At 46.7% G+C, this 20,920-nt stretch overlaps 1 protein-coding gene across 2 annotated transcripts in view; it reads right to left on the bottom strand.

Moving 5' to 3' along the window:
* Window positions 1–19,984, bottom strand: part of PCNX3 (pecanex 3) — a 35,912-nt gene extending 15,928 nt beyond the window's left edge. Inside the window, exons 1-17 of one of the 2 annotated variants that reach the window (XM_054990488.1) lie at window positions 19,043–19,984; window positions 16,625–16,821; window positions 15,504–15,606; window positions 14,816–14,855; window positions 14,237–14,332; window positions 9,825–11,114; window positions 8,742–8,874; window positions 8,499–8,668; window positions 7,350–7,446; window positions 6,388–6,523; window positions 5,166–5,326; window positions 4,323–4,476; window positions 2,719–2,751; window positions 2,152–2,323; window positions 1,914–2,024; window positions 1,128–1,219; window positions 121–230 (exon numbers count right to left, since the gene is read on the bottom strand). In XM_054990488.1, coding sequence (XP_054846463.1) covers window positions 121–230; window positions 1,128–1,219; window positions 1,914–2,024; window positions 2,152–2,323; window positions 2,719–2,751; window positions 4,323–4,476; window positions 5,166–5,326; window positions 6,388–6,523; window positions 7,350–7,446; window positions 8,499–8,668; window positions 8,742–8,874; window positions 9,825–11,114; window positions 14,237–14,332; window positions 14,816–14,855; window positions 15,504–15,606; window positions 16,625–16,821; window positions 19,043–19,195 — 3,248 coding nt within the window. In that variant the 5' untranslated portion in view covers window positions 19,196–19,984. The remainder of the gene's footprint in view (window positions 1–120; window positions 231–1,127; window positions 1,220–1,913; window positions 2,025–2,151; window positions 2,324–2,718; window positions 2,752–4,322; window positions 4,477–5,165; window positions 5,327–6,387; window positions 6,524–7,349; window positions 7,447–8,498; window positions 8,669–8,741; window positions 8,875–9,824; window positions 11,115–14,236; window positions 14,333–14,815; window positions 14,856–15,503; window positions 15,607–16,624; window positions 16,822–19,042) is intronic. The other variant, XM_054990497.1, reaches the window with a different exon arrangement.
* Between the last annotated feature and the right edge of the window lie 936 nt (window positions 19,985–20,920).

The following is a 20,920-nucleotide window of genomic DNA, read 5'->3' as shown; positions in this document are numbered from 1 at the left end:
ACAGCACCCTCCTCCCACTGCAGCTTAAGACAAAATCCCAGTCTGGCCATCTTCCCCTGAACTAATCTCCCTGTAACCATCCCACTACCGAAGCACCCCTGCTTGGGGTTGGATACAGACCAGAGGACAGTGGGATCACTGCTCTGGCGGCTCAGGTGATATGAGAGAGCCATGAGGAGTCCACAGAAGACGGAGAAGAAGACAGGCACATGCTGGTCACCCCATGGAGCCTGAAGGATGGCAGTGAAAGAGAATCAGCTCAGTACAGATCTCATAGCACATAGACCTCTAAATGTCCAACCCAAAGGAGTTCAGCCACAGGCAGCCCTAAAAGGGCCCCCAAAGGGCTTCCATGTAATCTTACTTTGCCAAAGCTTGACCTGCCTCAACAAATGCATGGTGGATCAGCCCCAAAATGCTATCTAGTCCTAGCCCAGTTCTCGCTGTCACCTTTGAAAGCTCACAAGGACCACCCAAAGGTGACAACCATCATGCAGTCCATCTTTAACATCTGGCATTTAAGGGGTACACTGCTTCCCAATATAGGGTTTCATTCTTAGGAATGATGGATAATATACACTGCAGACTTGGCTATCATGACATTTTCTGAAACCTTTAGAAAGCCCTCTAACTAAAGTAGCTTCCCCGCTCCTGCATCTTGCAACAGAATTTAATAAGTAAATTATGCACTGTGTACTTCCATCTGTCTGTCCTGAAATTAGTGACCGTTAAAGCCATTGAAGACCTGAAGTCTCTCTTGCTCACACAATTCATAATTTTTGGATATATGGTCCCACCAGTTTCTTTTTTGATATACAACTAGCCAGAGGGCCATCCAGCAATTCCACCATCCACCAGCATCCCAAAGACCCTTAAACTGGGCAAACTAGGGGGCATTCTCTCAGTGAAAGGGAGGAAAGATCATGGAGGACAAGGAGAGATGCTAGGAGAAAAATAAACACACGAATGGTAGAAAAAATATCAAGTAGGTTCACTTCGGCACTCCCTCATCCAGGGACAAAGTAACAAGTCCCCTCACAACGTGAACGCCACCTGGGGCTTAATCTTAAAACCCATCTCAATCCCTGAAGGCCAGACTCAACCCACCACCCAAGGAAGGACAGTACCTTGATGGCTCCAAGGCAGAACCCATACAGAAGGGCAGCCACAAGGATGCTGCGAAGGAGACTGTAGAGGGCAGTGAGTGGGCTGGTAGCAGCTGAGGAAAGAAAGAAAAGAGACCTATAAACACCCTGGTTTCTTCCCTCCCTGTCAACCCATCCTTGGTTAAGGAAAGCACGCACAGCATCACCTGCTGCCCACTATGGTGTATCACTGACTCTTATACTTTCACCCTGCCTCCTGTATCAACGTATCAGTGAATCCCAACAAAACAATCCTAGGACAGATCAAGCATCACAAATATCCCTGGCAAATGCAAGGTTTCTTCCATCAAGAAACTACCAACCACCTCCCCACTGGAGAGAACAGGGTTTCTCTTGTAGGTAGGAGAGCCCCGGAACAGAAGCTGATTGCTGCAGCCCTCTGTGGTCCAGCCAATGATGAACATTTAAGAGACAAATACGGTCTATAGCATTATTATCCCATCCTTTCTCTAAGGAATTCCAGACAGGTCAGTTGGTTCTTCCCTTCTCTTTACAGCAATCCTGTGCGGCAGATTAGGATGAGGGAGTACAAGTAGCCCAGGGTCACTGGCAAAATGGGGATTCAAACCCCACCACCTACAGTCTTAGCCAGGATGACCTTTGGAGTCTCTTTCCAATTCTAGTACAAACAATGGAGGGTCCATCTCAGTGATGCCTTCTGCAAACTGAGGAGACTCTCCATGTCTCGAACGGAACCCAAGAACTCTCAACCCTCCACGTTCTCCCCTTTGCCCCCTTCCTTTGCACCTGTTCCACCAAAGATGTGCATGTCCACCTGCTCCAGAAGATACATGAAACATGTGTTGACTTGGGGGAGGAGTCCAAACAGGAAGATGACTGGGAAGCAGAGGGTGAAAACTGGGCCAAAAAAAAAAAGAGAGAGAAATTGAGCCAGAGGCATCACCATCCTACCACCCAGCTATCCAGGGATTCCACAATCCCCTTGCAGAATAAGTATCTACCCACCCCACGTTCAGCCACTCACCAGTAGCCACATCACGGGCACAGTAGAAGAAGTCAGCAGAGAAGAGTGCAAGGCCATAGACAGCAACAGGAGGGAAGGGCACCGCACGGGCACAGAAGTCCAGCAGCCAAATTAACAGACACGCCAAGCAGAAGTAAACAGGCCGGCTGTAGGCAATGATCCAGTTGTGTCCCTGCCAACAGAGACTGAGGCTGTAAAGCAGGGGCCATGCCTATTTTGTGTTGGATATAAGCATTTAAATATAATGCGCACGCAAGGACCTACTACTGGGAAGGGAATACTGCATTCTTGCTTCTCAGGTCACCTTTCCAGTATATCACTGAAAACACTGGAGAGGAATGGCCGACACCACCCTTGCTTAGGAATAGCTGATGGCGGGGTGCGGTTGCTTGCAAGACCACTCTGTGGGGCCCTTGGATGCGGAGGGGCTGCTTACAAAACACAGGTGTGCCAAAAAATTTTTGGATGAAGATGCTTTCCTCAGAGGGAACCCTTCCCCTCCACTAACCTATGCACTCTTTCCCCACAGCATCAAGCCTACCCAAGCAACAACAGTTGGATACTCACGTGCATTGGAGAAGCAGCATCAGGTTGCACACTCTGCAAATAAATAAAGAATTAAATTCAAAGAGGCAGTCAGGTGGCAGCAGAAAAATTGAGTCCTCTGACCTCTTCCAGAAACCACTTCTGGCCCTGCTAGAGGAAAGTAGTACTGAAAACTCAGCCAGGACAGAGCTCTACAAGTTTGGCAACCAAGAGAAAAAACACCTGCTGCCAATATGCAAAATAGCTGGGGAAAGGGGTGGCAAGAGGAGGGGGTATTTGAAGGAGAGAAGAGCCCTAATTCTATCTGCTGGTCTTCCCCTGCAACCATGCCATACAACTGCCCTTCTCTACCGCACAGACAAAACACATGAGGAAATCTCCAGCTGGGTGAAGTCAGCCGGCCTGGATTGCAGAGGAAAATGCAAGGGCCTATTTATCCTTCTCTGCCCTACACATCTTGGGCAAAAATAGGTTTAGCAGTACCACAAATCAACATCCCAATGTCTCTCCAGGGGCTCAGGCAGAGGTCTTCCACATCACCACCTCCTTTTAACTGCTTGGGACTGAACCTGGAATCTTCGCATACAAAGCAAATGCTCATCCGCTGAGCATTCTTTTTTGCTGTATGTTTCACTTCTTGCATTGTGTGGGAATCTTTCCAAATGACTAGACTCTCTTCTCACCATGCAGCCTCTGCAACACACGTTGCTATTCCTCGGTGTGGGTTTTCTTTTCATAAACAATGCAAAACTGTAGATCAGCCTGAGCGTGGAATGCTATGCTATTAGTTAAAGACTTTGTTCAACAGACGCAAGAGGTATTTGGAAGTACGTGTCACCCATCCATCACTTAGACTAGGAAGAAGGGCTATTTTTAAATTCTAATAATGCAAACATGTAACCAAGCTTGTGTTTCGTAAGTGAAATTCTTCTCAAAACTTATTTATGTATAAATATATCTTTCACATAGATCTGACCCCAACCACCACCGTAATGTTTTAAGGGACGATCACCCACATCCATCTAAAGGGTTACCTCAGTCCAGCACTTAATGCACTTTAACTTTTGTACGGAAGGCATCTGTATGAAGTGGCTCTTGCATGGTGATTTTAGAGTCTCTCTAGATGAGACCTCTTACACAAGGATGCTCAAGTGTAGGGGGACACAATGTTAGCCGGGAAGAGCAGTTCAAAAAGAGATAGAGCCAAAGGCTCTATCAGTTTCACCTCTCTACAAAGAGCCTGCAGAGATCTCTTCTGAGAGGGTTTGTTAATTTGACAGAGCCTTAACAGAGCCTTCTGAGAGGTGAAGATGAAATTAACAAACCCTCTCAGGAGCCATCTCTGCAGGCTTTGTGCAGCGAAGGGAAACCGATAGAGCCTTTGGCTCTGTCTTTTTGAACTACTCTTCCTGGCTAACAGTGTATCTCCTTACACCTGAGCGTCTTCATGTAAGATGTCTCATGTATAGAGACTCAGAGTCACACTGGTGACAATATGGGAGGGGATCCCTGTATATAAAGGGCATGAGAAAAGTCATGCCTAGAGCTGTGCCAGATGGCATCCATAGGCAGCAAAACTCCACTCAGATCTGAAGAGGGACACGATGGAAGAAGAAAGGCCTCACCTTCAGCAGGGAATACTGGCAGCTGGCAATGACCACACAGAACTGGAACACCCAAATGTCCTGGAAGAAGCCCTGGAGGAGGAGCAGATAGCCAAGAAAGGCTACCAAGCTCACCAGTGACACCACAAACACATTTTCTGCCACCTGCCGGTTCCTGGAGGGGCAGGAGAAAAAAGAACAATAGCCAACTGTTTGAACTGACTAGAACAGAAGATCCCATTTCCAGGAAGCCCACAATCCACACCTTCATTTGTTCTAAATTTAAATGATAGGACTGAGCTCCAGAAGCCCGTGCAGAGTGCTGTGCCTTGCTTACTAAATGCTGCCAGCATTTGAGAACAGGGTACAGAACTTCCAGTCACCCCCAAGAAGCAGCACCAAATCTTTCAGAAACTGCTTGCTGGAATATAATAATAAGGAAGCTTTGGTTCATATGATACATCTAGTAGTGCTTCTACAGAGGTCGCAGGGACATAAAAAAAGTCTGACTCGAGGCAGGCAGCAAATAAAATGGCTCTGACACCTCCTCCAAATGACTGTCCAGAATTACCCAAGTGGGCATTGTGAGAATTCACAGTTCATCTGGCAAGGCGCATCTACTGAAGTTCCAGTCTGCCAACGCTTTGGGCTGTGAAGAGGCTGAGAAAACTGAAAACAGTGGGGAACCAATATCCATACAGGCTGCATTCACTCTCCCCACCCAGCTCCAACCCTTTAGATCTAAGAAGATCTTGGAGGCTTCTGCTTCTGCTACCATGCCTGGCGTGCCACTTCAGAGGATGGCACAAAGGAGCACAGACTTCCTTGGGCCTAGCTGGAACAGCAACTAGGCCAGGCACTCACCGGTCCAGCAAAGCCAGCAGGGCCAGACGGTCATAGCGCACGCGCATCCAGTGCCCAGGGAGCACCCAGAACTTGTAGTACTGGCGTGGGTGGCACTTGTCTTCAATCATCAGTGTATTCTCCTGCGACTCATGCAGTGATTCTTGGTCCAGAAGGTCAAACTGGGGGGTAGGAGAGAACCATCAAGAGGTGTAAGAAATTACTCGTTCACCGTCCTGCTTTTCCGCCATCCTGGGGCACTATAAGAAAAGAATCTGGGGCACTACAAGAATCTAAGTATTTCTTACGTGGTATGGTATTGTTAAAAAGGGGAATATTTTTGTGGATTCAAAAGAGGAGCTGGAGAGAATGGAGAGAAATTGAGAAGAAAATTAGATCTTCTCTCACAGGGTGGAGGAAGAAACTCCATGATTCTGATTTTTTATTGTTCCTACATAGGCTTGCTTGATATTTTATGTTTGTAGGAAACATAGTCCCAGGATTCCAGTCCTCCTGCCCTCTAGGGATATCATGCTTTTACAGTACTAGCTGTTAAAACTTGTGTAAACTACTCCCTACCCTGAATAATCTTTGTTCCCACCAAAAGATAGTTGTACTGGAGGCTCATATTTTTGCAACTGCAGTAAGTTAAGGAAATATAATATTCTCTCTCTCTCTCTCTGTGCATGTGTAAGAAGAGAATAGGGCAAAAATGCCAATAGGTGTCTCGGCAGCACTTGAAGAATAAAAAGGCTTTGCCACACTTCATAAAGGAGAGAAAAAACAGAGGACAAAATCTGGAGGGGGCTGCAACACTACAGGCCCATAATCTTTCCAGCCCTGACACGATTGCTGGATTCTCAAAAGGTAGGCCTGCATCACATCGAAGTTCCCTAAACAAATGCAGTGATCCTTGTCTTGGTAGGGCTCCTTCCTTGCCTTCCTCAGCACAGAGCCAGGTATGAGTTCAATAAGCACAATGAGAACAAACACAAGTGAGAAAAACTGCCAGTCTGACACTTCCCATGTAGCAGAATTCAGGTTACAAATACAAAGGGAAGTGCTGAGGTCGTAGACTTGCAGATGTATTTTTAAAGATTGCACAAGAAGTCTCAGTGCTCCTAGGGGAGGAAACAATATGGCTTCCTGCTCCCAGAAGCTGATAAGGACAAATTCCAAGATGGAAGTTCGATGGAGACATTCTTCAGATGTGACCCATCAGCCTGAACTCAGGGGGGCTCACCTCAGGGATCTCCAGAGGCACCCTGCGCACTTGCATACCCTGAAGAACCACGGGCCGTGGCTGCAGCAGCGTGAGGGCAGGAGTTCCTTCAGGCACCTCTGCGGAGTTGAAGCTAGAAGAATGTGAATGTCTGTCCCTGCCAAGGCAAACAATGGGTGAAAGGGCAGTGATCACCCAAACAATGCCAATGGAAAGCACCATACTCTAAAGACTACAAATCAACTGGACAAAGAGGTCCTTGTGGATAATAAGCATGTTCTTGGGACTGCAGACTTTGCTTTCAACCTCCAAATCCACTTCAACCAGATGTTTATTCACATATTCCACTTATGAAAGACTGAAGTGACCTGAGCAAGAGGGACAGGATCCCTGCTAAAGCCGGTGGCTCAGTTATTTCTGTTTAACACCACCCTCCACCAACACACACACACTATTCGTACAGAGAAAGGAAACATGCAAGACCAAAGCATGTCCAATCCACCCATCCCCAGGACACTTCAGTCAGTCATGCAGAACGGGACTTGTTTGATGACTAGTCACTCATTGCGATGTCTAGCCGTCCTAAAGGCTCCAACCAAAATACGTAACAGATAAGAACTCTGGGATGACATCCATCCATTTCACTAAATGTGGCCCTGCTTGTGGAACAAAAATTAGGTGGGCACACAAGCAGAGTATGCTACATGCCTCTGATTGTGTAAATGCAGGATTTTTTGGCAAAATATTTGGCACTGTAGAAAAGCATGCCATGACAAGCAGAGGCCTGAACCACAACAAATTTTCTAAAATCATGGTGCAATCCTTGCCTTGGTAGCAACCCCTCTCTTGCCCTCATCATCACACACTAAGGTATTAGTCAACAGCTTGGTTGGGGCTCCTTCACTTCCTTGCCTAGTGCCCCTTGGCTACAGGAAGGCATGCATGACAATGATTGCTCAGAGTTCCGATAAAGAGGGCCTCACCAGCCACTGTTGGCAGCATGGTCCACTCCAACTTGCTGGCTAATTGGGTTCTCATAGCCACCCCCTGCCATACCAAATGTATAGGAGCGCCGAACACCTGGAAGAGAAGAGAAAGAATGACCATGCAACAGAGTGCATGCAATTGCTACTGAACCTCTTCCTCCCAAAAAAATAGCTCCAAGAATAATCAACCAGAAGAACACATCTTTCCTCAAACGGGGTTCCTTCTAGTTCTATTTTAAATGCGCAAATGTGGATGAAAGTGCAATGTGCGAGAGGGCTACTAGTAGAAGGAATACTATTGTCAAGTTGGGGCTATTTGACATACATGATTTTTAACATCACAATTAAAGGTGTTTTTGTTAGAAATGTCACCAGACACAAACCCCTGGGAGCCCTGCTCAGAATAAAACTATGGAGCAGGGCAGCAATGGAGCAACAGTCATTGGCAAGGCCCTCAGAGATCTGGAACACACCTGCCAGAACTCCTCTAAGCCACCTCCCTGCATATAATTATATCACTTCAGCAAACACTCAAACACACCTGCTCCATTTACATTGAAACATGAGTCGAAGCAAGAAGGTGGCAGGACCATACTGGGCTATGCCTTTCTAAGCCCCTCGTTCATTATCCTCTCCTTACTCGGGGAGTGTCTGTTCGCCACAAAAAAGACAATTACTTCTTTCTTGCTCAGAAAAATCGAGCATTCTGGGAGAACCTTCCCTTAACTGAACATGAACAAATATGTATTGTCGAAGGCTTTCACGGCCAGAGAACGATGGTTGTTGTGGGTTTTCCGGGCTGTATTGCCGTGGTCTTGGCATTGTAGTTCCTGACGTTTCGCCAGCAGCTGTGGCTGGCATCTTCAGAGGTGTAGCACCAAAAGACTTTGCTGGAAAGTCTTTTGGTGCTACACCTCTGAAGATGCCAGCCACAGCTGCTGGCGAAACGTCAGGAACTACAATGCCAAGACCACGGCAATACAGCCCGGAAAACCCACAACAACCAATGAACAAATATGGATCCTTCTGTTGAGGGAAATCTACTCCTACCCTTAAGCAGTACAGAAGACATCCTACATGACCCCTGATGGAGCATCCCACCAGGCTATGCCTTGGCAAGCATGCAGCTTCCCCTCACTCACTCACCACTCTCATCATAGAAGTAGTGCATGGCGCCCTCAGAGGTATCGTCAAAGTTGCAGGCTTCGTGAATGGCGCCACGTGGCAGCAGAAGGGAGCTGGCAAACTGCAGGGCTGAGGGGAGGGTGAGAGCGCGGGAATGCGACGAGGCCCGGCCCCGCTGCAGATCCTGTAAACTGCAGAGGTGGGGAGGAGTGAGAAGCAGAACAATGAAAAGGCCCAAACTGTTTGAAGAAGACAGGGTCTTACCTGGGTGGGGATCCCATCACTGAGGATGGGGGGGTGGGATTGCTGCCTGCATTATGCCGCCGCCTCATGGCCTGCATGCGCTTTACACTGCTTGACCGGTCCGCTTTGGAACCTTCTTCCCCAGCGGGAGCTGCTAGTGAGAGCACAAGAACAGTCAACAAAGGGTGTGAGGTAAAGACACATGGCACTGCACACACACACACACACACACACACATACAAACCACCTCACAGGTTCTCCATCATCACAATGGAATCAGAGAAGGTGGAGAAGAGTGGGTCTAGAGGCTGCCCACCTTGCTGGAAAGGAACAATCTGAGGGAGAAACATCTTCTGACACGAGTTTGGCGGGGGGAGAGATTGCTTTAGTGTTTATACTAACTAAAACTGGAGCCCCAGACTGAAAGTGGCTGAGACACAAGGAGGGGGGGGAGGCGCTCCACTAGGACTCCCGTTTACAACTTTTTAGCCACCATTCAGTGTCTCCAAACTCCAAGCCTGAGTCTTGAGGAGCCACCTGCTCAGCCTTCTCCTGAAAATTCTATGGAAGGAGATCCCCCCAACCTCCCTAAGAAGCTTGCCCCAGAGCCAAGCTATTAATACATTACCCACCCCATCTTCCCCACCAAGCTTTTCTTAAGACTCCTCCCGTATCAGGCATACTCTTGAAGATTTAGACCCGCCCCCAATCAGGAGCACTCCGCTTAAGGTGCAGGCTCACATTTTAAGAACATGTAACATAAGAAGGGCCCTGCTAGAGGGGACCAATGGCCCATCTAATCCAGCATCCTGTTTCACTCAGTAACCAACCAGTTGCCTTGGAGGGCCAACCAACAGTGCACAGAGACCAAGGCCTTCCCCTGATGTTGCCTCCTAGCATTGGCATTCAGAGGTTTGCTTCCTCCGAACATGGAGGTTCCCTTCACTCACCAGGCCTAGGGACCACTGATAGAACTGATCTCCATGAATCTGTTTAATCTCCTTCTAAAGCTATCTTTGCTCATGGCCATCACTACATCCTCTGGCAGTGAATTCCACAAATTGTCTATTCATTGAGTCAAATCAGGCAATTTCAGGCCCTCACCTCCTCCGACGGCCCCTTCAGCTTGCAGCTCCCCTCTCCAGCCAGGCTGGTTGGCTGACTGGCTGCGCACAGCGCTGCCCGACTCCTGCTCTGCCGCCAGCTTTCCAGCATGGGACTCCAAATCTGACTTGGAGACTGTCAGAGGGCCCAAGGGCTTCACTTCCACACTGCTTCCATCCATGCTGAGCACACGGGCGTGGGTCTTGGCGCTGGCTGTACTGCCAGTGCGCTGGGCATAATGAGAGTGTTTAGTTGAGAGGGCAGCGCTTTCAGGGGCTGGAGGTGGAGGGGGTTTGGCTTCAGTGGGGTGGTGTTTCCCGTGCTGAGCAGGGGTGTGACGCTCGGGAGAGTAGCAAGAGGTGCTGGAAGAACTATCGGTGCTGTAATTGTGTTGGGAATGCAAACTGGAGGCACGGCTCAAGTCGCTGCAGTCACTAGAGTCCTCGTCAGCAAAAAAGCCTTCAGTGTAAGCCTTGCTGTCCAGAAGGGTGCGCATGGGCAAGTAGGAGCTGCCATGTTTGCGTGAGAGACGCCTGCGACCCTTGAGGCCCAGCTCCTTTGGCCGTACCACTTGCTCCGGCTCAGGGCCACTCCACAGCTCAGTGTCGCCCTTGACTGTTTCCAAGGAGTTTAGTGTGTTCTGTGTGTCGAAGCTCAGCTCCCCGAGAAGGCCCAGCTCAGGGGAACGCAGCAGCTCACTGTCCGACAGAGCGTCTGTGTCGCTGCCACCATCCGGGGGTGGAGATATGCCAGCCACCGCCTCCTCCCCTGCCGCTCCTTCTCCAGGGGCCGGCCCAAGGGAGGGGCTGTCCAGATGGGTGGAATTGGTTTTCTCACTGCGGTAACTGCTCAGGGTACTGGGTGTCTCTTTGTCAGTACCGCTGAAACAGCTGTCTGAAGAGCCAGCCTTCAGGGGCCGCTCTGGTCGGGGCTCAAGGGGTTGGTAATCAGCTCCTGAGCGGCGCTTCTCGCGGCGGCTGTGGCTACTGGCCTCAGGAAGTGCCAGACTCAGAAAGCTCTGACTGAGTTCCTCGCTCAAGCTGCTCTTGATCAGAGGGCTGAGCGGTGTGTACCCCAAGCTCTCTGACTCACTGGCGGTCCAGCGTGGCAGCCGTGAGCTTGTCCCAGCTGGGGGAGACTGCTCTGACGAGTCTGTGCTCTGGATGGACGTCTGAACCGGGAGAGATGGGGGCTGCTTCCTCCCACTGGTTGATGGCTCTGTCTTGGGCACAAGCAACAGGCTACCATTCGTACCTTCTAGGTCAGAGGGCACCCTGGGAACCTCAGCAGCTACAGAGGAAGGAAGACAGGGGGAGAGGATTACAGAAACAGCAATGCAACACAACATAAAAATGTTGACTGGTGAGGATTGCAGCCAGATAGTTATGAAAGTGTACACACACAGATATGCATGAATGGCTGCACATGTAAGAACAGCAGTCTTAACTCAGCCTTAAACCAGCCCAAATAGTAGAGCTTTTAACAGCTGCTTTCAGGATACATTTACTACACAGACAGCATTTCTATGCCTTTTTTTTTCAGACTACAAGTAACGTATAGACTTCCACAATGATTCCACTTACACGACTTTTTCACTGTGTACACAACCCAGGCTAGCTAGATCTGGGCAGATCTCAACAGCTATGAAGGGTCAGCCTGGATTAATATTTGGACAAAAAACCACCAAGGAAGTCCAGAGTCACTATGCAGAGGCAAGCAATGGCAAATCACCTCTGTCCGTCTCTTGCCTTGGAAACACTATAGGGTCACTTTAAGTCTCCTGTGACTTGGCACCACTTTACACACATACAGACTCCCACATATCTACAAAGATGTAACAAAACAGAGCTATTACCAATACCCAAATGCAACATGCAATGATTGATGCACACCACAGGTCTGTTTATTTACTCATTTAAAATATATACGTCCCACCGGATCTTCTTAGACTCTAGGAAGTTAGCAATGCAGCAACAAGATGTAAGGACGCAAAAAGCACCATAACAGTCCCTTAAGCAAGATAAAACCAAGGCACCAATTAAAAATGCAGCCAAATCTGCGAATCAATTTACTCTCCACCAAACGCCCTCAAAAACAGAAAACTGTCTTGCACGCCTTCCTAAATGCAGCTACTCAAGGCACTCTCTGCACCACTCTGGCAGGCTATTCCAGAGGGCGGTAACTTTCCACAAACTATGCAGAACTGAATTATTCAGGAGGGCTTCCTACTCAGATTAAAGGGCTATGTCATAAGAAATAGCTCAGAGAGATGCTTTGGTAGGGACACAGACTATATACTACACTATTGGGTACTGTCTGCTGATGCAGATAAGCATGACTACAGAGTTTCCATGTTGCTTAATATGCTACATAAATTAGTTAGGCGTTGTTTCAGAAGATTTCATCTCTATGCTCAACTTTATGCTCGTTTTCAAATTTCCTGCTACCTTACCCCATTGTATCTGTTTCAGTGACTATCCTAACTGTTGTTCATTATGGTACTTGGTCAGTAAATGTCCTAGCTGTTGATTATATTGCGTCTCACTTGCACTGCATAATCTGCCTTGGATTTCAATGAGAAAGGCAGATTGTGAATGAATGAATGAATGAATCCAATATCACATGTAAGTGCTTCAACTCATGAACAATGCAAGAGCATTTCGCAATATACCATGGTAGTTTCACTCAAAAGGCATCTCTACGTTTGAAGCCACACATACCTTTAGCTAACCAAATATATAACCTTTGGCTACTTGCCTCCAGTTATGTAGTAAATATATACTAAATACCAGCCAAACTTTCCATCTCTGGTGTCCCTCCAACTTGCCAACAAATATTTATCTGCTCCTTCCGCAGTCTTCAATCTCGGTCCCAAATATCAAAAGAAGCAACAGCCGCATAGTGCATATACCCAGGTCTAGCAAGGCCAAGAATTTCTCTCCTCACTGTGTAGCAATGTAAGTCTAGAGCAAGCTGACTCTTGATACACAGAGCCACACTTCATAGAGCTAGAAAAAGCCTACATGAGCACATTAACACACACTTATCAAAATCATATGCCAAGGCTTGATCAATTCCAGGCACCAGGTCATCACGGCACCCAGAAAATTAATTGGGATGCATAGTATTTTCAGCGCTGTTTTTATTGTTGCGTGTCGCAGTAATCTTCAGCAGAAGCACAAAGTTTATTTATCATTTCACATCAGAATATGCCGTCTTGTATAACACTAAACCGTATGTGCATGAAGTTCTTACTGTTTGTTTATATGTTAACTTTATACCATTCAATGGTGGTGGATGAACCCATTTCTTAATGAGCTGCTTTCTATACTGGCACCAATATTCTCTTTAATTTTTTTTTAAATATTTCCAAAATAAAAAGGGTACAGAAAAAAGAGGGGGAGTTACAGGATCAAAAGAGGGGTAGGATTGTGCACTACAAGAGTTATTAAAATACAGAGTACTCAAATCATATCTTAATCAGAGTTAATCAATATTAAAATAAAGAATACATATACTATTCCAGCTACTGTGTATGTTCACCTAGCACCAACATTCAATTAAATGCAGCTTTAGAAAGAAATAATGAATTTTTGAAAAACTGGAGAGGCTAGCTTTTGAAAATACTTGTCAGAGATGCTTTAGGCTGAGATGCTGTAGGCTGATCCTGCACTGGGCAGGGGGTTGGACTAGACGGTCTGTATGGCCCCTTCCAACTCTATGATTCTATGAAAAGCAGGGTTACTCCCAAATCTGTTTACATTCCATAAACACTTTTTCCATAGCGTTGATAAAATTACAAGAAACGGTGAGGAGGCTAGAATTAGGTTTTTTGGTAGTAATTAGAAAATTAATATGAAATCCTGAAAGCTGAAAAATGAGACTGGTTCCTAAATTTGGGGGCTGGCCCCTCAAGCCAAAGAAAATTTGTCAAGGCCTATCATGAGCACCAGAAGCAAATCATTAGGAAGATGAGCATTTTTAGGATGTTGGAGGCTCAGCCCCATAATAATAATATTTGATTTATAGACCGCCCTTCAGGACAACTTAAAGCCCATTCACAGCGGTTTACAAAGTATGTTATTATTATCCCTACAACAAAACACCCTGTGAGGTGGGGTGGGGCTGAGAGAGATCCTAGTAGCTGTAACTGACCCAAGGTCACCCAGCTGGCTTCAAGTGGAGGAGTGGGGAATCAAACTCGGCTCTCCAGATTAGAGTCCTGCACTCTTAACAACTACACCAAACTGGCTCTCCATGCAACTCCAAAAAGATGAAACCTCATACGATCAGTCTGGAGAAGCCCTTTCTCTGCTCAAGGCCTCAACAAAATAGATTAATACTGAGCAAGGGGGACCAAAGGTCATGTTGTTCAGTGCCCTCTTATCCCCAAACCAAGGCCAAAGACCTACCACAGTTCTCAGGGGAACGGCGTTGAAGCATGTCCCGATCAGCTGCTGTGACAATGACATTGTTGCTGCCCTGCTCACGCACGAGTTCCTTAATATCTGCAGAACAAAGCAGCAGAAAACATGAGATTCCACTCCAGCCCAATACAGGTCTCACATACTCTAGCCCTAATCTATGCCCTTTCCCCTCAGTCATAACATGCCTGCTCTCTGGTCATCCCTTCTGCAGAGAGAGAACCCTGATTCCTCCTGTTTGGCTCAGGAGCAAGACAGCGTTGGAGCCACTTCAGGCATTATCATTCCCTGCCCACATTTGAAGATACACACATAAGTGGATAAAATAGAGGAAAACAGAACAATGTAAGCTACTCTAGGTCCTTATTGAGGAGAAAAGCAGGGTATAAATGAAGTAAACAAATATGCTAGCAGCCAGAAATTGGCAGAGGACATGAATCTCTTGATAGTCTGGGGAAAACTGGACCCAATTCCATTCATTGCAAAGATGTATGCAGTGAACTGCTCTGCATGATTGAGCAAGCATATATTAAGCTACACAGGATCTGCAGAGTTCTTACTGCTTACCTCTGACAGGGCCCCCATCCTCCATGTGAGGCAGCAGATCCTAGAAGGAAAAACACACAATCCCCCCACAAGACAGTCAAATTATTATTTGGCAAGAGGATAATGGGTGGATTCTCAAAAGCAGAGGCAGTAATGAAGGGGAACCTAGAAGCTGGCAGAAATAACAAACATTTCTATAATCTCAACATATAATAACAAACATTTCTATAATCTCAAGGTGAGAAGGGGACATGTAAAGACTCCCTTACACCAAGTTCTTCAAGCCTGTTCACAGACACGAACCTAATTGGATGAGCTCCTATTTCTCTACGTTCTGCAACACTTAATTTGAACCGGGGGTTCAAGGGCTTAGCCACAGAACCCCTTCTGCACAGCTCATCATGTCATTAAAAAAATAAGGAGGCACGAAGTGCCTTTCATTCTCCACTGGGAAACTAAGAATCCACAATGCCCAGACAGGCATAAGCCCTAGCACATTTCTTTTTATTAATTGTAACTTAACTTATAGAGCCATATAATGGGAAGGGAGCCAACAGCTCATCTAGGCCAGATGTATCCCCAGGAAGAAGATTTCCCTTGATGGTGCTGAACTGTTCTAAAATAGGCACTGTTCTGTGTCCTCCCTTTTGCAAAGTTCCAGGAAAGGAATGACAGACCAATGCCCCCAAAGTGTCTCCCTCATTCGTACCATGACCTGGTTGAAGCCAAACACAGAATGTTGGGAACTGCACCTCACTGGAGGCGTGGAACTGACTTTCCGGAACACAGTCATCTCCACTCCGCTAGGGTCTCTACAAGAGAAAGAGATGTCTATGTTAAGTTACGTACAGGTGTCCAGTACGCCATTAAAGCTAATGTGGCACAATAGTTAGAGTGTCAGACTAGGAACTGGGATCCCCAGGTTGGAATCCCCAGTCTGTCACAGAAGCTCACTGAGTGAACTTGGCCAGTCACTCTCTCTCAGCTTAACTGACCTCACAGGGCTGTTATGAGGATAAAATGAAGGAAAGAATGTTGTACTTTGCATCCCCATCGAGTAGAAAAATTGTGAATAAACATCTAAACAGATAATAAAGGCACACTACCTTTAATGGCAGTATACACCAGCTTGATGGCATGTCTTTACTATGTGGCTTTAATAGCCACATCAGTAAAAATAGCAGATACAATTTTAAGCATGCAAAAAATTCCAGAAAGGGCAAAGAGGAATGCATTTGCCTACAGAGCTGCCCTCAGTCCTATGAACTGTACGCCATCCTGTCCAGAAGCTCACCAGCAATTCAGAAGGTAATTCTGTTTTACTAACTATTCTTCCGTATTTTAGATTTGCCTGTTGCTGGGAAAAATCATGCACTGCTTCCTTGGCTTTCCATGAGAAGGCAACCAAAGGAATTTCAGAACCCTTCAGAGTAGGGAACAAGATGGGCACGTTGTTCAGAGAGCTGAAAAAATCACAACAGCCTGGTTTGCCTGCACAGCTAGATATTTTACAGCAGCCCCTCAGTATGCTGGAAGTTTTTCTAGGCCTCCCACAGACCACAGCCTAAAACCTACAAGTGGCTCACAAAATTCAACACTTGCCTGTGAATCTGTATTCCCACCCCCCACCCCAGTCCTGCCTTTTCATTTGGAAAACTCCAGATATTTTCAACTCATCAGGAACTCTTGGGAGTACTCCATGAAACCATTAGTCCTGCCCAGAAAGTATAAAGTAAAAAGAGAAACCCCCTAACTCAAGAGTATACAGGATCCATGCAAGCAAATACAGAATCCCTCTCCTGCAGTGCCAACAGCCACCTCCCTCCTCACCTTGGCAAGTTCCCCTCATCCGCAGCAGCTCCTTCATCAGCTTTCACCCCCTCTGCCAGCACTGAGTTCTTCTTCTCCACGATCTCACCCTGATCAAACATGGTGTGTAGGCGATAGTTGATAGTCTTGACAGTGGTGAAGAATGTAGCCACCACAGCGCAATACATGCCTGCCACCACAATGCTGGGAGGCATCACCTGTCACCAAAAAAGGGCTCATATTAACAATGGGTGTATGAATCTGGTCTGTAAAGGCCTGCACAACAGAAACAAAATTAGGCTACCCCTGAAGGGTTGCACTTTTGTAACTCCTAAACTGTAAGCAAAGTAGAGCTTCTCTGAAACCAGCTTATGCTGGAAATGGTGGAAAAGAGCTTTTTTGAGTAACACAGAACTCTTGTTCAGATATAGATGTTCAAAGCAAAAAAATTAAAAGGGTGAAAATACAAACATTGCTTCTATAATCATGAGGTAACATTTCAAATTTTTGCTTTGAACTCCCACACCTGACAAAAAGCTATGCATAACTCAAAACCAGTACACTTCAAAACTACCTTTCACAGACAATAGGAGCAAGACACTTGCTGGTAATTTTTTTAATGAACACTGAGAGCATCAGAATGATGAATTCCTAACTAGGCACCTAACCTCAGACAGCTGTAGAAGGTGAAGGGGGTGGGAACTGGGAAGGCAAAATTCTTTAACCTCAGTATCAGCACAAAGACTTGTCTTAAGCAAGCATTCTCCCTCTAGAGAGCTTCGTTTTGCAGCCTTCAGACTTGCAGGGCTGGCTCCCAGACAGGACACCAGCATGCAATTTACCATCAGCAGTGACACTTTGCTAACAAGCCTATTTCAGTCACAGAGCTGCAAAAAAATCAAGAAAAATACATCATCTGCTGTGCTCTTGACTGGGGTGTTTGCATTCCTTATCTGAGCTATCCCACTTGCAAGCACTATTGTGCCACAATGACTCAGAGAGACATTCCTACAGCATTGTCCCCAAACAAGAAGACTTGTCTCTATATTCCCACTGCAAAAAATTGTAGAAACAGATGCCATCCAGCACACAAGTACGTACACAGGTGCCGTTGTTCCTTCCCTAGCAAGTTCATGGTGAAAAAGGCTGTAATCAGGAAACAAACACATATACATGAAAGGCTGTAGAAGAGCTACAAGCAGAAGCCATCTATTTGCAGACTTTTCCAAACACACACAAATCCTCTAGCCCAAAAGGGAGGAAAGGGGTTCTTTATTCCTTGCCAACTCCAAGACTGTAGTTGAAGATGGCAGCTAAATAGCGAAACCAACTCTCTGATTTCTCTAAGTACATGGCTGGAAAAATGTACTTCAAAACTCTAACATAAACATTCAGCCTTCTGCAAATGGGGGAGCAAGCATTAAAACTGCTGGACACCAGCCAGCAGCACATTTACGGATGCCTGAACACCTGGGATGTTCTCCAAGCCTTCCATTCAGATTGCAGTTTTAGAACAGCTCCCCACAATGCTTCTCAATCCCTTTACAAAAAACAGGAACTTACAGTACAGGAAAACTACCCCGATAGGAAAATTAAACTTCCAAACTTTTTACAGGGCAGGTTCTTTAATGGGAAGATGTTACAGCATTGTGCCTCCTTTAACCCACAGTCTTACTTCCCAGAATATCCATTTTCTTCCATTGCAAGAAATTCTACATTGATATTTCTATGCAGTCAGCCACCACCACCAATGAACTCCAGCTTCTCTTGTATCATCATTAGGGTTCAGAAGTAACAACACAACTTCTTTTCTGGATGATACTGTGAGCTGCGCCTTCCGCTTCCCTTGGTATGCACTGGAAAGGTACTGCATAGAAACTACAAAAATTAGATGCTGTGATTGTCTTAGGAAAGAAATAGCTGTTGAGGGAGGCTATTTCGCTCATAGCATTCAGCACTTACATCTAGTCAAGCGTTATTCTCCCAGCTACGAACTAAAATAAAGTAGTTTCAAGCTGCTTGTCTGACTGCCTGCTTTGAAATTCAGCCTGCAGTTATGGCAACCCAAGCCCAGCTTCCACAGACATCTTGCAAAGATATGAAAAGCTTCTGACGCAAAAGGTGGACAGCTAATGGAGCTAATGATGAAAAGGGTTACAGCTTCAAGGACCTCGAGTGTCCTTATTAATCTTCAATTGGCTGGCATTTTCTTACATCTGCAGTTTCAGACTTTGGGCAATTTTTTATGCCTTGAAGGAAAGTAGGAAAATGGGTTAGTGGAGAAGCTGTTCTAGGTAGAAGGGGAAATATAGAAGGCTGAAGTTGTACATTTTGTATACAGAAAATTGCTACAGATGTTAATACCACCATCATATACCTATTTCTTTCCTCCAGCCACCTTCACAGCAGCAGATGTTACCTAATGATCCCCAGACTCACCATGTAAAGCAAGAAGGGGAAGGTGAGCAAGAAAATCCACGTGTAGAGGTGGAAGCAGTTGGAAAAGGTGCTCTGGTGCGGGTCGAAGAACCAGCCGCCAGTCAGCGAGGCCCACACGCCTTGGCGCAGGATCTGCAGGACCTGCGACCCCATGTCCACGGTGGGCCCGCCTCTTCCTCGTCCTCCTCCTCCTCAAGGAACACCACTGCCCAGCTGGCACTTGCAATGTCCTTCATCAAGGCAGCTTACGGCCCATGATCCACAGGGCTGGAGAATCCAGAACCCTCTTCTCCCCCCCACCCTGCTTTTGGGGTTTAGCTGCACCCCCTCAAAAAACACTTCCCTAGCAGAGGGGGGGAGGGGGTGATTCACGGCACGACTGGGCTCCCCATTCAAAGCAAGCGTGCCGAACCTACCTGCGCTTCCCCTCCGAGCGGCCACCCCCTCCCCCCGACCTCCTTTTTCTTCGCTGCCTTCCTCCTCACGCCATCGTGGTTTCTAGAAATGGGTTCCACCACCCTCTGGTGGAGCTGCACCCAGGACGCCTAAGGGAAACCGGTGGGGCCACCCAAAAGGAGGCGACCTAAGCGAAACCAAGGCCAAGGCAACAGAGACGCTCTCAAAATCTAGCCGGAACGGGAAGGAGCCTCAGCAAGGGTTTTGCGAAAAGCCCGCCTCGGAGGGGCAGGGACGGCTAATGGGGCGAGCAGGAAAGGCAGCTCCGAGTCACTGGGGTGGTCCCTAGAGAAGTTGGAACCGGAAACAAACCAGGTAACGGCCACCACCCCCAGTCACCCCCCGCGGAGAGAACCCAACTCCTGTTCACTTCCGAGGTCAAAGGTCATCCCGACCTGACTAGAAAGAAGTGGGAATCTTGGCGCCTAAGCCTAAACAAGGACTGAAGAGGCCGGAAGAAGAGCCCTAGGAACAGCCTGGGCTACACGCATGCGCCACCGTTCCCCTCCTCCCCCTTTCTAGACAGGAAGCAAAAACGAAGGGTCACGAAAGAAGCAGTGTTGATGCGCGAGCACAAACAACCGTTTTTGCGCATGCACTATTCACCCACGCTACGTTGCGGGGCTCTTGGGAGTTTTTGCGCATGCGCCTCTGTTCCTTCGTCGATTCTGTTAAAGGAAGCCTCCTTTTGCACACGCGCCCATTGTGTAGGTGCGCAGGCGCACCTGACACTATGGTCAGAAAGAAGGACGGACGTTGGTAGGAGGCGTTGCATAGGAAAATGCGCACGCGCTAATTTCCGGGTTTTTAATTTTTTTAAGGGCGGGATATAAAAGGGCCATTAAAAATGCGCGAGTACTGAAAAAGAGATATTGTTTTTTCTCCCCCTGAGAAATACATTAAAATTTACTCCCTACACATGTTGAAATGCTTGAAAAGGGGAAGGAAAGTAGTGGTCCTGCGAGTAAGAGTTAGCATAATACGTTGGTTATTGGTTTGTATAATTGACTCCATGCTTGTTTATTTTTTATTTAATGCAATGCTGTCAACGCTTGTAATGCTTAATAATTTGGTTAGTCACAAAAACAGCCTTTTCTAACAGCTATTTTGGAGTGTTCAAACTGGCTGGTTGTAATATAACAGGTTCTATAAGAGTTTTCTGAACTAATTGACCTAGCAGCTATTTGGTTGCTTTCTGGGGCAGATGACTTTTGATTCTTTTGAACCTGTTTCATTGGTTTCCAATTAATTTTCAGCCTCAATTTAAAGTGCTGTCTTTCAACCTTAAAGACCTTCAGTATGAGCTAACTTTGATAGTATGGTCTTCTCAGGAAGCCCATTTTTTGATTACTACCATCCTGAGATTCAGCAAATAGCTGTCTTGATTATGGTGCCAAAACTGTACAATTCCTTTTTTAACAA

The sequence above is a fragment of the Eublepharis macularius genome, chromosome 1, assembly GCF_028583425.1.
Source record: "Eublepharis macularius isolate TG4126 chromosome 1, MPM_Emac_v1.0, whole genome shotgun sequence".
Taxonomy (NCBI): domain Eukaryota; kingdom Metazoa; phylum Chordata; class Lepidosauria; order Squamata; family Eublepharidae; genus Eublepharis; species Eublepharis macularius.
This window is presented reverse-complemented; position numbering and strand designations above follow the sequence as displayed.